At 46.3% G+C, this 14,763-nt stretch overlaps 1 protein-coding gene across 1 annotated transcript; it reads left to right on the top strand.

The window, feature by feature from the left end:
- Positions 1-11,525: 11,525 nt before the first annotated feature.
- Positions 11,526-12,249, top strand: LOC148107478 (immunoglobulin iota chain-like). Its single transcript, XM_087857545.1, has 2 exons — positions 11,526-11,586; positions 11,672-12,249. The coding sequence occupies exons 1-2, from the start codon at positions 11,541-11,543 to the stop codon at positions 12,076-12,078; spliced, it is 453 nt and encodes a 150-aa protein (XP_087713671.1). The 5' UTR covers positions 11,526-11,540; the 3' UTR covers positions 12,079-12,249.
- The last annotated feature ends 2,514 nt before the right edge of the window (positions 12,250-14,763 follow it).

The following is a 14,763-nucleotide window of genomic DNA, read 5'->3' on the forward strand; positions in this document are numbered from 1 at the left end:
CCAACCCGCAGAGTTCTTTTTTTTTTTTTTTTTTTTTTTTTTTTTTTTAATTAATAATGATTTTTTATTATATTATGTTAGTCACCATACAGTACATCCCCGGTTTTCGATGTAAGGCTCGATGATTCATTAGTTGTGTATAACACCCAGTGCACCATGCAATATGTGCCCTCCTTACTACCCATCACCGGTCTATCCCATTCCCCCACCCCCCTCCCCTCTGTAGCCCTCAGTTTGTTTCTCATAGTCCATAGTCTTTCATGTTTCATTCCCCCTTCTGATTACCCCCCCTTCCTTTATCCCTTTCTTCCCCTACTGATCATTCTAGTTCTTATGTTCCATAGATGAGAGAAATCATATGATAGTTGTCTTTCTCTGCTTGACTTATTTCACTAAGCATTATCTCCTCCAGTGCCGTCCATGTTGTAGCAAATGTTGAGAACTCATTCTTTCTGATTGCTGAGTAATATTCCATTGTATATATGGACCACAACTTCTTAATCCAGTCATCTGTTGCAGGGCATCTCGGCTCCTTCCACGATTTAGCTATTGTGGACATTGCTGCTATGAACATTGGGGTGCATATGGCCCTTCTCTTCACTACGTCTGTATCTTTGGGGTAAACACCCAGTAGCGCAATGGCTGGATCATAGGGTAGCTCAATTTTTAACTTTTTAAGGGACCTCCACACGGTTTTCCAGAGTGGCTGTACCAACTTGCATTCCCACCAACAATGTAGGAGGGATCCCCTTTCTCCACATCCTCTCCAACAATTGTTGTTTCTTGCCTTGTCTATTTTTGCCATTCTAACTGGCGTAAGGTGGTATCTCAGTGTGGTTTTGATTTGAATTTCCTTGATGGCTAATGATTTTGAACATTTTTTCATGTGTCTGTTAGCCATTTGTATGTCTTCATTGGAAAAGTGTCTGTTCATATCTTCTGCCCATTTTTTGATTTGTTTATTTGTTTCTCGTGTATTGAGTTTGAGAAGTTCTTTGTAGATCTTGGATACCAGTCCTTTATCTGTAGTGTCATTTGCAAATATATTCTCCCATTCCGTGGGCTGCCTCTTAGTTTTTCTGACTGTTTCCTTGGATGTGCAGAAACTTTTAATCTTGATGAAGTCCCATAAATTCATTTTATCTTTTGTTTCTCTTGCCTTTGGGGATGTGTCATGAAAAAGGTTGCTTTGGCTGATGTCGTAGAGGTTGCTGCCTATGTTCTCCTCTAGAATTTTGATGGATTCCTGTCTCACATCGAGGTCTTTCATCCATTTGGAGTTTATTTTTGTGTATGGTGTGAGATAGTGGTCAAGTTTCATTCTTTTGCATGTAGCTGTCCAATTTTCCCAGCACCATTTATTGAAGAGACTGTCTTTTTCCCACCAGATGTTTTTTCCTGCTTTATCAAATATTAGTTGCCCAAAGAGCTGAGGGTCCATTTCTGGGCTCTCTATTCTGTTCCATTGGTCTATGTGTCTGTTTTTGTGCCAGTACCATGCTGTCTTTGTGATCACAGCTTTGTAGTACAGCTCGAAGTCCGGCATTGTGATACCCCCAGCTTTGTTTTTCCTTTTCAACAGTTCCTTGGAGATTCGGGGTCTTTTCTGGTTCCATACAAATTTAAGGACTATTTGTTCCAGTTCTTTGAAAAACGTTCTCGGTATTTTGATCGGGATAGCATTGAAAGTGTAGATTGCTCTGGGTAGCATGGACATTTTAACTATGTTAATTCTTCCGATCCAGCCGATACCAAAAGATTGAAATTATCCCCTGCATATTCTCAGACCACAACGCTCTGAAATTGGAACTCAACCACAAGGAAAAATTTGGAAGAAACTCAAACACTTGGAGACTAAGAACCATCCTGCTCAGGAATGACTCGATAAACCAGGAAATCAAAAATCAAATTAAACAATTTATGGAGACCAATGAGAATGAAAATACAACAGTCCAAAACCTATGGGATACTGCAAAGGCAGTCCTAAGGGGGAAATACATAGCCATCCAAGCCTCACTCAAAAGAATAGAAAAATCTAAAATGCAATTTTTATATTCTCACCTCAAGAAGCTGGAACAGCAACAGAGGGACAGGCCTAATCCACGCACGAGGAAGCAGTTGACCAAAATTAGAGCTGAAATCAATCAAGCAGAAACCAGAAGTACAGTAGAGCAGATCAACAGGACTAGAAGCTGGTTCTTGGAGAGAATCAATAAAATTGACAGACCACTGGCAAGACTTATCCAAAAGAAAAGAGAAAGGACCCAGATTATTAAAATTATGAATGAAAAAGGAGAGGTCACGACGAACACCACTGAAATTGGAAGGATTATTAGAAATTTTTATCAACAGCTATATGCCAATAAACTAAGCAATCTGGAAGAGATGGAATCCTTCCTGGAAACCTATAAACTACCAAGATTGAAAAAGGAAGAAATTGATTTCTTAAACAGGCCAATTAATTATGAAGAAATTGAGTCAGTGATAAACAACCTTCCAAATAACAAAACTCCAGGCCCGGATGGTTTTCCTGGGGAATTCTACCAAACATTCAAAGAGGAAATAATACCTATTCTCCTAAAGCTATTTCAAAAAATAGAAACAGAAGGAAAGCTACCAAACTCATTCTATGAGGCCAATATTACCTTGATCCCCAAACCAGGCAAAGACCCCCTCAAAAAGGAGAATTACAGACCGATTTCCCTAATGAATATGGACGCCAAAATCCTCAACAAGATACTTGCTAATAGAATCCAACCCGCAGAGTTCTACCCCAAGCCTCGGGGAAGCCCTGTGCTGGTGCTCGCTCATCTTTGGCCGGCAGGGGGCGCTGTGCAGCAGCCCTGAAGAGAACACTAGGTGGGCGCCTCCCACCAGCGGACCCCTCAGGGGATTCTAAGGATGTTGAGCCAACGTGGTCTTCACTCGGGTATGACTGATCGCAGCTGTGCCCTGCCAGGACCAACGGGATCCTAATGGGACCAGGCGCCCCTGCCCTGCCCTGCCCTCCGCCCCCGCCCTCGCGCTGAGATGGTTCCAGGAGGCCAAGCCCCACCCCCCCCCCCGCCCATGCTCAGACTGGCCAATCAGGAAGCAGCATCTTCTTGCATCTCTGCCCCCAGGTTGGTGTTAGCAGGTATCAGAGGCACCCGAGAGACCAGCCTCTGCTGCGGACTCAGGGCCCGAGCTCTGCGGTGCCTCCAGCATGGCCTGACCCTTCTGCTCCTCCTCCCCCTCGGCTCTCTGCCCACGTGACCTGCTGATGGCGTCTCAGACAGCACCTGGGCTTCTCTCCTGCCTTCCACTGCCTTCAGTGTGGCTCTCAGCTCAGGGGGACTGCGCTCTGTGTCTCCCTCCCTCCAGGGTCCTGGATCTGGTCAGTGCTGACCCAGCCAGTCTCGGTGAGGGGGGTTCTGAGACACATGGTCACCATCCACTTAATAAAATCAGAGCCTGACACAGAGTTTGACAAGTACTCAGCATGGAGGAACCACCTACAACTTGTACAAAATGGAACTCGGATGGATCAAAACCTAAACTAAGAGCTAAAGCTGTAAACTCTTAGAAGGAAACATAGGAGCAAATCTTTGTGACCTTAAATTTATTTCTTAAACACGACACCAAAACTACAAGCAACAACAACGAGACAGATAAATGGGGTTCATGAAAACTAAAACCCGTGTGCATCAGAGGACACTGTCAAGAAAGTGAAAATAAAATTCACAGAATAGGAGAGAATATTTACAAATCTGGCAAGAGTCTATTGTCTAGAGTATGCCAAGAACCCCTAGAACCCAAAAACAAAAAGACAAACGACCCGATTTAAAAGTGGGCAAAGGGGGGCGCCTGGGTGGCTCAGTCGTTAAGCGTCTGCCTTTGGCTCAGGGCGTGATCCCAGCGTTCTGGGATCGAGTCCCACGTCAGGCTCCTCCGCTGGGAGCCTGCTCCTTCCTCTCCCACTCCCCTTGCTTGTGTTCCCTCTCTCGCTGGCTGTCTCTCTCTCTCTCTCTGCCAAATAAATAAATAAAATTTTTAAAAATAAAAAATAAAAGTGGGCAGAAGACTTGAATGAACAGTTGCCCAAAGAAGATAGCCAAGTGACCAGCAAGCACATAAAAAGAAGCTCGACGTCATTAGCCATTCCACAAGAAGACACGGCTTCTTTCCCAGGATAGCTAGAATCAAAAAGTCAGACAATAACAAAGGTGAATGAGGTTGTGGAGAAATCAGAACCCTTGTGCATTGCTGGTAGGAACATAAGATGGGGAATTTTAAGCTATGTGGCCTTCATCTCGATTTTTTAAAAATTGATTTCTACATCTTCCCCTTAACTAGATGAGAAAGTTAGCCCACTCACATGCCAGTCATGTTGATACTTCTCCCAAAAGTGTTTCTTCCTGCAGAACTAGGGTGTCAACATTTCTGGGGTCTTTATGACTGAGACCGATTCTGTTACGCTATAATATTATGCTCTCTCATTTATAAAATTTGGCTGGATATAGAATGCTAGGTTTACTTTTTCCCCCGTTCATTACATTGAAATTATTTCTTTTTTTCTTTTTCTTTCTTTTTTTTTTTTTTGTGTCCAGAGGTGTGCGTGCAGTCAGCCTGATTCTAGTTCCTTTTTGTGTCCCTTTAAGTGATCTTTTTCTCTCTTGAAACTTTTAGATTTTATTCTTTTTTTAACCCTTAATTTTACTATACGTCTAGGTGCAGGGTTTTTCTTATCTCTTCATGGGCCGTTTCAAGCTGAGGTCTTTTATGTTTCTTTGACTTTGGTATATTTATCTTCTACTATTTCCTCAAATATTTATTTCTCTTGGGTTTTTCTTCTCCCTTTATATCTCTTACTAGCACTAGAGCTGCCCTTCCGATGGCTTGAGATCATTCTGGAATCTTCTTTCTTACTCAATGATCCATCCCTCACCAAGTCGTACCAGTGCATCCCACAAAAGACATACATGGTTACAGTTATTTGGGAAAAAACGATCTTCTGGAAGACTCAGCATTTTTTTTCCTTTCAATCTGACATCTTAATTTTATAGAAAAGCAACAGCAGGGGAATGCCACAGACGGCCCTAGTATGTCTACAGTACCGCATATACAAATGATTAATTGCTCATAATGGCAACACTGAAGCACTGAAAGATACCAAGTAATTTCTGAATCCAAAAAGTCAGATTATACTCATTATGGTTTTATTTTTTTTGATTTTTAAAAAGATTTTGTTCATTTATTTGAGAGAGGGAGAAAGCACGAGCAGGGGGAGGGCAGAGGGGCAGAGGAAGAGGGAGAAGCAGACTCCCCACTGAGAGCAGGGAGCCCCATGCTGGGCTCGATCCCAGGACCCTGGGATCATGACCTGAGTGGAAGGCAGACGCTTAACCGGCTGAGCCACCCAGGCGCCCCTCATTATGGTTATAATGTCCTTCTATATCTCAAAGTTCTAATACACTGACATTAGGTAAACCAGATAACCAGAACATTCAACATCCAAGTCTTCTGGCAATAAATAAACTTACTCATACTCATCTAGTATTTTGCCACACGAATATTTTAAAATTCCAATTCCTTGGTTAAGTGATGTATTGCTTGAATTCATTTTTTCTTTTTCTTTTTTTTTAGAAATAGCAAGTATTTATTTTTTTAAAGATTTTATTTATTGATTTGACAGAGAGAGAGCCAGTGAGAGAGGGAACACAAGCAGAGGGAGTGGGAGAGGAAGAAGCAGGCTCTCAGCGGAGGAGCCTGATGTGGGGCTCGATCCCATAACGCCGGGATCATGCCCTGAGCTGAAGGCAGACGCTTAACGACTGTGCCACCCAGGAGCCCCTGAATTCATTAAATATATTTAGGCTTCTCTGTTATACAAAGTTAAATGTGCAATTAAATTAGTAAAAAAGTGCTTACTGTGGTTTTATGGAACATTAATATTCCAACAAAAATGTTTATTAATGTACTTGGTACTTTGGTAATATTGCCTTTTTAATTTAAATGTTCCCTTCTATTTTGTAACCAGTTTTGGGGGGGCTGGTAAGAAATCTATGCCTTTATAATTCTTACAGATTCTTCTTCTTTTCTCTTTATTTCATAGCTTAAATTCAGTACAAACTTTATTGGTCTCTTAGGCTCTGTGTGTACTCTTACTCCTAAATAAGAGCAGTTCTTCAGAGACCCAGCTTTTAAATTTTTAAAATTTTTATTTTATTTATTTATTTATTTATTTATTTATTTATTTATTTATTTATTTTATTAAGTAGGCTCCACACCCAGTGTGAAACCCAATGCCGTGCCTGAACCCACAACCCTGAGGTCAAGACCTGAGCTGAGATCAAGAGTTGGACACTTATGGGCACCTGGGTGGCTCAGTTGGTTAAGCGTCTGCCCTGGGCTCGGGTTATTATCCTGGGATCCTGGGATCGAGCTCAGCGGGGAGTCTGCTTCTCCCTCTCCCTCTGACCCTCCCCCCTGCTCATGCACTCACTAGCTCTCTCTATCTCTCTCAAGTGAATAAATAAAAAATTGGGGGGTAAAAAAACAGTTGGTGCTTAACACTTAACCCACTGAACCACCCAGGTGCCCTGAGACCCAGTATTTTTTAAAAAAAACTTTTTTGGGGGGGATATAAAATTGACATATTAGTTTTGTGTGTACAATATACTGGTTCGATGCTTGCATATATTGTGAAATGATCACAATAAGTCTAGGTGATATCCGTCACCCCACCTAGTTACGAATTTTTTTCTTGTGATGAGAACTTTTAAGATCTGCTCTCTTAGCAACTTGCCAATATGTCGTATCATTAACTATATTTACCATGCTATACCAGCTTTCTTCTTAGAGCTCACCACTGTTTGAAGTTGATTACTTGAATTGTTAAGTTGCAAAAATTGTAACGGTACATTTGGAAATATCTTAAAAATGTTGGCAAATAATGAAATGTAATTGTGCAACGTATATGAAATTTCAGCTTTAAGATTTCTCTAAAATGATCAATACTGAATAAAGAATAGCAATGTAACTATTGTTTAAAAAAAAAAAAAAAGCCTTGGGGGCACCTGACTGGCTCAGTCGCAAGAACATGCAACTCTTGATCTCAGGGTCGCGAGTTCGAGCCCCACAGTGGGTACAGAAATTACTTAAAGTAAATAAATAAAAGTTAAATAAATAAATAAATAAAACTTTAAAAAGCCTTCATTTGGGTTAAAATACAAGAATGATGGGGGCACCTGGGTGGCTCAGTCGTTAGGCGTCTGCCTTTGGCTCAGGTCATGATCCCAGCGTTCTGGGATCGATCCCTGCATCGGGCTCCCTGCTCAGCGGGGAGACTGTTTCTCCCTCTCCCACTCCCCCTGCTTGTGTTCCCTCTCTCGCTGCCTCTCTCTGTGAAATAAATAAATAAAATCTTTTTTAAAAATACAAGAATGATGAATATGATCATACTTCTTTGAAAAATACTAACAAATATTGCGATTCTATATGAGGAGAACATAAGGTTGTTAATATTATAATTTTTATTTTTTGATAATTTCATATTTTGCTCTTTTCATAGCGCTGATGAGAAGCAGACAGTTTGCGATTGGTTGATCCAGGATGCCTCCTTGCAGGCGTCCTTAGAATCATCGTGGATTGCATGCTCTGGACAAACACCCCGGCTTCAAAGACCCAGTTGCATTTCACAGCAGGACCTAGTGTCTCAGACTCAGTCTGGCAGCTTTGAACTTGTAAACCCTCTCTGGAGTTTCCCCCAGCCCTTCTGAGATGGGGTCTTTTTTCTCTGGACAGACAAGTGATACGTAAGCAGCAGTGGCGGGGTGTGGTGTCAAGGAAGGGGGTAAAATTCTTTTTCTGACATAATGCTAGGAAAATGCTGTCCCTGGTGAGGATGAGAGCTCTTGCTGAGGATTTCCTCGTTCTTCCTTCTCCAAAGAGACATTGTCAGCCTCTCTGCGAACGGCTTCTCCTTAGCCAGGATTCCTTACAAACCATGGGTCATAACGCCGAGCAGCTTACCTTTCTCCACCACCACCACCACATCAAAGAGTCTTTCTGCATCTCAGCTTCAGACATCTGGGGCTGTGCTCCCTATTTACGGTGTCGGCAAATATTCTATAATTATCTTCTCGTGTTCTGCGCCCTGTGCACTCTGGGGCAACTGGAGGTCTCCAGGGCTATGTCTGACTCCTTCTTTGCATTCGCTAAAAAAGAATGCCGTGGGTGGGTTTCTTTCCTGTATTTTTGTGGACCTTCTTTGGTTCAGTGTTGTGGGAAAAATAAATTGTTGGTGAAGATCCATCTTCATCTCCTGAACCACCATCATCACCATGGTGCAGGTGGTGGTAATGCTCAGAATCATTCTCTTGACCTTGCCTTTGACTTTGCACTGTGAAATCTCCTTGTAAAAACTTTCCTGCGCAAGAGACCCTGATAGTCTCATCTGAGATATTATTTTTTTCCTCTCCATAGGTGACCCCTGCCTCTGGCTTACTGTCAAGTTCACCCGGCAGGTTTTCTTGTCTTTCCAGCTCTCCCAGCCGGGCCCAGCATTCTTCTTCCGTAAAAAAATACATTTACGGTACTGTCCTGTATTTATCAAAAAAAATCCATGCATGGGGCTCCTGGCTGGCTGTCCGTTAAGCATCTGCCTTCTGCTCAAGTCAAGATCTATGGGCCCTTGGATGGAACGTCACCAGGCTCCCTGCTCAGTGGGGAAGTCTGCTTCCCTCTCTCCCTCTGCCCTTCCTCTCCCCCCTCACCTGCTTGTGCTCCTCTCTCTCTTCTCTCAAATAAATAAATAAAATCTTTTTTAAAAATCCACATTATCAGTGGACCTGCACAGTTCAAACCAGGATCATTCAAGGGTCAACTGTATTTACTTAGGATTCCCTACTAGACTCTAAGTTCCGTGGGGACAGGGACCACGGATATTCACAGTGGCTGCTCTTGACCAAAGACTCGCGAAGAACGGCCTATGTGGAAGAAGAGGTCATATAAAAACCCAAATCCCAATTTCTCCTAAAATGTCAGTAAATGAGGCTTCCCTAGTTAGGAGCACCGGCCTGTGATATTGTGATTTATGGTAAGAAATATATATTTGATCTTCTTCCAGTTCCTGGCACAGAGCTTCTGAAACTTTTGGAGTTTCATTTCGTTTATTTTCCTTTCTTTTCTTTTCCTTTCTTTCCCTTCCCTTTCCTTCCTTCCCTTTCTTTTTCTTTTTCTCTTTCTTTCTTTCTCTCTCTTTCTTTCTTCCTTTCTTTCAAGGAAATAGAAGTATACTGAATACCGCACAAGGGAGCAGAGGGCAGGACAGCAAAAGAGCGACTGTCTGTCTGGAGTTTCTCAAGTGAGGAGAGCCCCAGAGGTGTCTTTTGTTATTCATAATAAGCCCCAGACAAGCACACCTGTAATTCCGGGGTGTGGGTAGGCACATTGCTGGTGGGCGACCCCTCCTGCTTCCTTTGCTGCTCTGGAAGAGGATTTCACTCTGGCTGGCAGCTCTCTGGGTCCCCACCGTCAGTATGACCCAGAAGGCCTTCTGCATGGACGCCAGAAGTCTCCAGCTGGCCGACTACCAGGCCCACGGGGAGCTAAGTCACAGCCGGGAGTTTTTCTGCCCTCTGCCCTGGAAATTATTGCAGGTGTGGGTCACCTTGCAGCCCCTTCTAGAATTAAACATGTTCTCATCTCGGGGGCTGGTTCCTTTTGAGGAGAAACAGAAGCTAGATGACCCAACCCCTGAAGTGACCCTTTTTCTTTTTTTCTTTTCTTTCTTTTACCTCCACTAGAAGAGAGACCTTGCCTTGGAGCCCCATGAGAGGGCACCTGGGTGGCTCAGTCGGTTAAGCGTCTGCCTTGGGCTCTGGTCATGATCCCAAGTCGGGCTCCCTGCTCAGTAGGGAATCTGCTTCTCCCTCTCCCTCTGCCCCTCCCCCTGCTTGTGCTCTCTCTCTCTCTCTCTCTCTCTCACTCCCTCTCTCAAATAAATAAATAAAATCTTAAAAAAAAAAAAAGAGCCCCCTGAGAGCTGAGGACCCACTTCACTTCCTGGGCTTTCCTCTGTGGCTATGCCTTGCTAAGGAAGTTCTAGAATGAGATGAGGTAAGGGATGATGAAGTGTGATGGTTGATTTCATGTATCAGTTGGACTTGTCCAAAGGATGCCCAGATTCAACATTATTTCTAGGTGTGTCTGTGAAGGCGTCTCTAAACGAGATTAGCATTCGAACAAGTGTACTCATTAAAGCAGGAGGCTGTCCACCACGTGGGTCCATTGAGGGCCTGAATAGAACAGAAAGGGGAGGAAGGAGGAATTCGTCCCTTTCTGCTTCCTGACTGCCTGCTGAATGGGGACATTGGTCTTCTCCTGCCCTTGGGCCGGGCTTTACACCACCCGCTCCCCTGGTTCTCAGGCCTTTAGACTCAGACAGAGCTACCCCACTGGCTTTCCCAAGACGGCAGGTCATGGATCGCTGGGTCCACGATCTTGCAGACGTCTGGCAGATCGTGGGACTTCTCAATCTCCATACTGGAGTGAGGCAATTTCTCATAATAAATCTCTTCCTATGCATCTCCTATTGGTTCTGTTTCTCTGGAGAACTCTGATTAACGTATAGGGACGTTAGTCTTCCTCTGAGCACCCTGACAGCCTTCAGCGGCACAACCCACAGGGCTTGGTGGGCAGCGCGGAGCAGAGAGTAGGCCTCAGGCCTTCTGGAAGTGATTGGTGATGGGATCAAACTCGGGTGGGGCAAGGATGGGACACACAGAACCTCTGCAGGTGCAGGGACTGGCCAAGGAGTGGGCCGAGGACCAGGGGGACGTTGCCATACCCACTCCCCAGGGAGACAATTGCAAAGAGGAGAGAGGTCAGGAAGGCTGGGGCCAGGCCCCTATAGGACCCAATGGGAGAAAAGGCTGCTCTACCCCCGCCCCCATCTGCCCTGGGCCCCACATGGCCCCCCCCCCCAAAGTCCCTCCTGCTGCTTTTTTCTCAGAAGCTGTGAGTCACTGTTACTTCATTCTAGGAGGAAAGCAGGCTGGCTTTGGTGGGAGGGAGGACAGGAGCTTGGAAGGGGACAGAGTATCCCACTCACTCCAGGGCCCCAGCATTTTCTGCTGCACAAAGCAGGTGTTTTCACCACCCTGAGGTTGTTCTCTCTACTGTTTCACCAGGCATGTAAATTTGGACAAAAACCATATTACTGTGGGGTTCAGCTGCCTCAGGAGGACGTTGAGGTTACCCTACCTAATGGGACCCAACCTTGCAGGCTGGCCTCCTGGGCACTGGCCCGTGAGTTTCCAGCAGGTGCTTCCTCCCCAAACGCTTCCATGGGGCCAAGGCAAGAGCCACAAAGGTGTCCATGGGACCGTTCCCCAACCGACGCTGCAAACTCTAGAAAGTTCGGGATGGTGGTGGCCAGGAAACAGGCCTGCAATGGCTCCACCCCTGGGAGGGCACAGGAGGGTGCTGGCCCAGCCCTGAGAGGGCCCCGGGAGCTGTGGCAGCACAAAGGAGACAGAGCCCAGCACGTCTACACCATGTCCTGGACTCCTGTCCTGCTGGCACTCCTCGCCCACTGCATAGGTGAGAACACCCCAGAGCTCACGACCCCTGGCCCCATCCGCTGCCCTCCTCTGCCCCAGAAACCCATATGCTTCTGTGTCCCCAGGCTGTGGCTCTCAGCCGGTGCTGAGCCAGCCGCCATCCATGTCCTCGTCCCTCGGAACCACAATCCGCCTGCCTTGCACCTTGAGCAGAGACCATGATGTCGGCATTTATAACATCTACTGGTACCAGCAGAGGCCCGGCCACCCTCCCAGATTCCTGTTGAGATATTTCTCCCGCTCAGACAACAACCAGGGCTCCAAGATTCCCCCTCGCTTCTCCGGATCCAAAGATCTGGCCAAGAACACGGGGTATTTGAGCATCTCTGAGCTGCAGCCTGAGGACGAGGCTGTGTATTTCTGCGCTGTGGGGGCCCAGGGCATGGAGAAGGTGAGGGAGATGAGGAGGGAAGAAAAGGAGCCTGCTGCTCCAGGGTCCCAGGCTCCCCAGGACACACTTACCGTGAACTAAAGACAGCCGGGCATGCGTCCTCAGGGAGAAGCGGGTGCGGACATGGAGGGCTTGGGCCATGAGCTTCACAGGGCTGAGGAGAAGAGACCCCGCTCAGCTTCTTGTCTGGCAGCATTGCTTAGGCTCCCCCTCACCTCTGAAGGCCGGATTGGGGGATTAAAGTTGCTTGTGTCTTGGGCAGTTGTTTTGCTGAGTTTGGTGTGCCTGGTGTGCTGAACTTGCTGAGGGGGGGCCCCAGATGTTCTGTGGAAGGTCAGGAGGAGTGGGCCGCACCCAAGAACCGACATGGGGTGAAGGTCCCAGGAGACCGGCGGCTCACAATCTGCTTGACCCAAGCCCCTGCTCTGCGGGGTCCTGCGGGGGCGGGGGCTGCACCTGGGGGACATTGCTGTTGAGGACAGGATGCTGAACTGCACGGGAGGGACAGGGTAAAGCAGCCTCTGCGGGGGATGGTGGGTGCAGGGGGACAGGTCGGAAGCAGGTGCTCCGCCTCGGTTCTCTGACATTCGAACATGGTTCTCTGTGGCGAGGCTGTCCTGCTGAGCAGCACCCGACCTCTTCCCAACGGATGCCCGTACCTATGCCTTTCTGCCCCTAATTATGACAACCAAAGATGTCTCCAGACATCGCCAAACGTCCCCAAGCTGGCAACATGACCTTGATTAAACAGCATTGATGCGGGTGAGAGAAATGCATGGATTCTTCTGTGCAAGAGAGCGGCAGCGGCTGGCAAATACTTTCTATAAAGGGCCATACAGTAAATAATCTGGGTTTTCCAAGCCATGTGATCTTTGTCCCAACTACTCAATTCTGTCCTTATAATGTGACAGCGGTCACAGACAATACGTAAACGGATAGGCATGGCTGCGTTCCTATCTAACTTTATTTACAGCAATATAGAGCTGTGCCAGAATGCCCAAGAGCTTGCTGAGCCCTGCTCCAGAGAAACCCTCTTGCCGCCGAGTTTCAATCAAGCCACGCCTGGTGGTGCAATCAAGGTCAACCTCGATTCCCCCTGCCTGGTAACTCCATGGAAACCTCTGTACTCACGGAAAAACCCCGGAGGCAGGGGGGCATGGCCTTACCAGGGGGCTTATTGGGTGAAGAGCAAGCAGTGGGTGCCTTGCACCTCTGACTCATCGTGCAGCACCCTGAGCCCTTAGGTGGTGGGTGAGGATGTGCCCTGCAGAAAGGGACCCCGAAAGTAGGTACCTAGGGGGGACATGCCTCATCCTCAGAGAGGTGCCAGGTAGACTATCTGTCCTGTGATCCCAAACTTGGCTGAGAATGTCCATTTCCCAAGAAAGGAAAGAGAGGTGGGCGCATGTCAGCACTGGCCCTTCCACCTGCGTAAAACAATGGTCTCAGCTCGTGCCATTTTCTAGGTACCCTCTGAGCTTCTACTTCCTCAAATACACTGTGTTCTTCTTATTAATATATTATTTCCTCATCAGTCACCAGGCCTGGCCTTCCTCTTTGTCAAGTCCTTTCCTGTAGCCTGAGCCATTTCTCACCTCGACCATTATCTGGCTTCCTGCCTGTCCCCACTGCTGCAGCCTGTACTTCAGTTCCTCCTCCTCATTACTCCCAGATCCAGCCTTGCCTGCACTCCTCTTCTCTAACCTTTGATTGTCTCCCACCTTCGAAGTCACCTATGCTAATCACATCTGTAATTTTTAATTTTCTGTTGGCTACATTTTTTAAAAAGGTAAAAAGAAACAGGTGAAATGATTTTCAATAGTGCATTTTATTTAAGCCAATACATCCCAAATGTTATCATTTCAGAATGCAGTCAATATAAAAGTTAGCTTTGATGGTTTTAAACTTTTTTTTCCATATGAAATCTTCAAAATCCTGTGTGTATTTTCACTCTTGGCTCATCTCAATTTGGACCAGCCACGTTCCGAGTGATCAACGGCTGCCTATGGCTTGGGGAGGACAGTACAGATTGAAGGGAAAAAATCAGACTCCTTATCATGACCCAGCCTTTGGAGGCTGTCCCAGATCTGGTCCCAAGTCCCATGTCTCATATGTTCCCCTAAGTGTTTCTGCCGCATTAAGCCATCTGCAATTGATCCAACCCCTTATTCTCTTGGTTGCCTCCAATACTTTTTCCAAGCCGTGCATTTGCGGACAGGACTTCCTGTCCCTTTACAGTGTCTTCCACCTGGCTTCCCCACTCAGGGTTCCACAATGATCTCAAATCTCACTCCTTGGGCAAGATTTCCCTGACCTCTTTACGCAGTTACCAGCTTCCTGCCATGTGTAAACATTGTGCTTCCCTAACTAAGCACCTACCACCCAGATCTAAATGTATGTTATTCTGATAAACAAGAGGTGCTAACAGAGTTGAGCACGTAGACGAATGAGCAATTGATCACGTGACTGAATGAATTCTCGAGTTCCGAGGACCCCGCCGTTCTAGGAGTCCCTGAGATAGCTGGGTTCATTGTGATTCCCTAAGAAGGGAAACCGTGTCACATCACTGACTGGCCACATTCTGTCAGGCTGTCTGTATGTCTCTCTCTCTCTCTCCCTCTCCCTCTCTTTCTCTCTCTCTCTCACACACACACACACACACACACCCCTCTAATGCCTCGCATATGAAGCTGGTGATTATATACAGCACCCAGGGGTGTGTGGGAAGGAAAAGGTCAAAATACGCTAATTAGGGGAAGGGAACAT

The sequence above is a fragment of the Ursus americanus genome, chromosome 30 (genome assembly GCF_024610735.1).
Source record: "Ursus americanus isolate L20-20 chromosome 30, mUrsAme1.1.p, whole genome shotgun sequence".
In the NCBI taxonomy this organism is placed as follows: Eukaryota; Metazoa; Chordata; class Mammalia; order Carnivora; family Ursidae; genus Ursus; species Ursus americanus.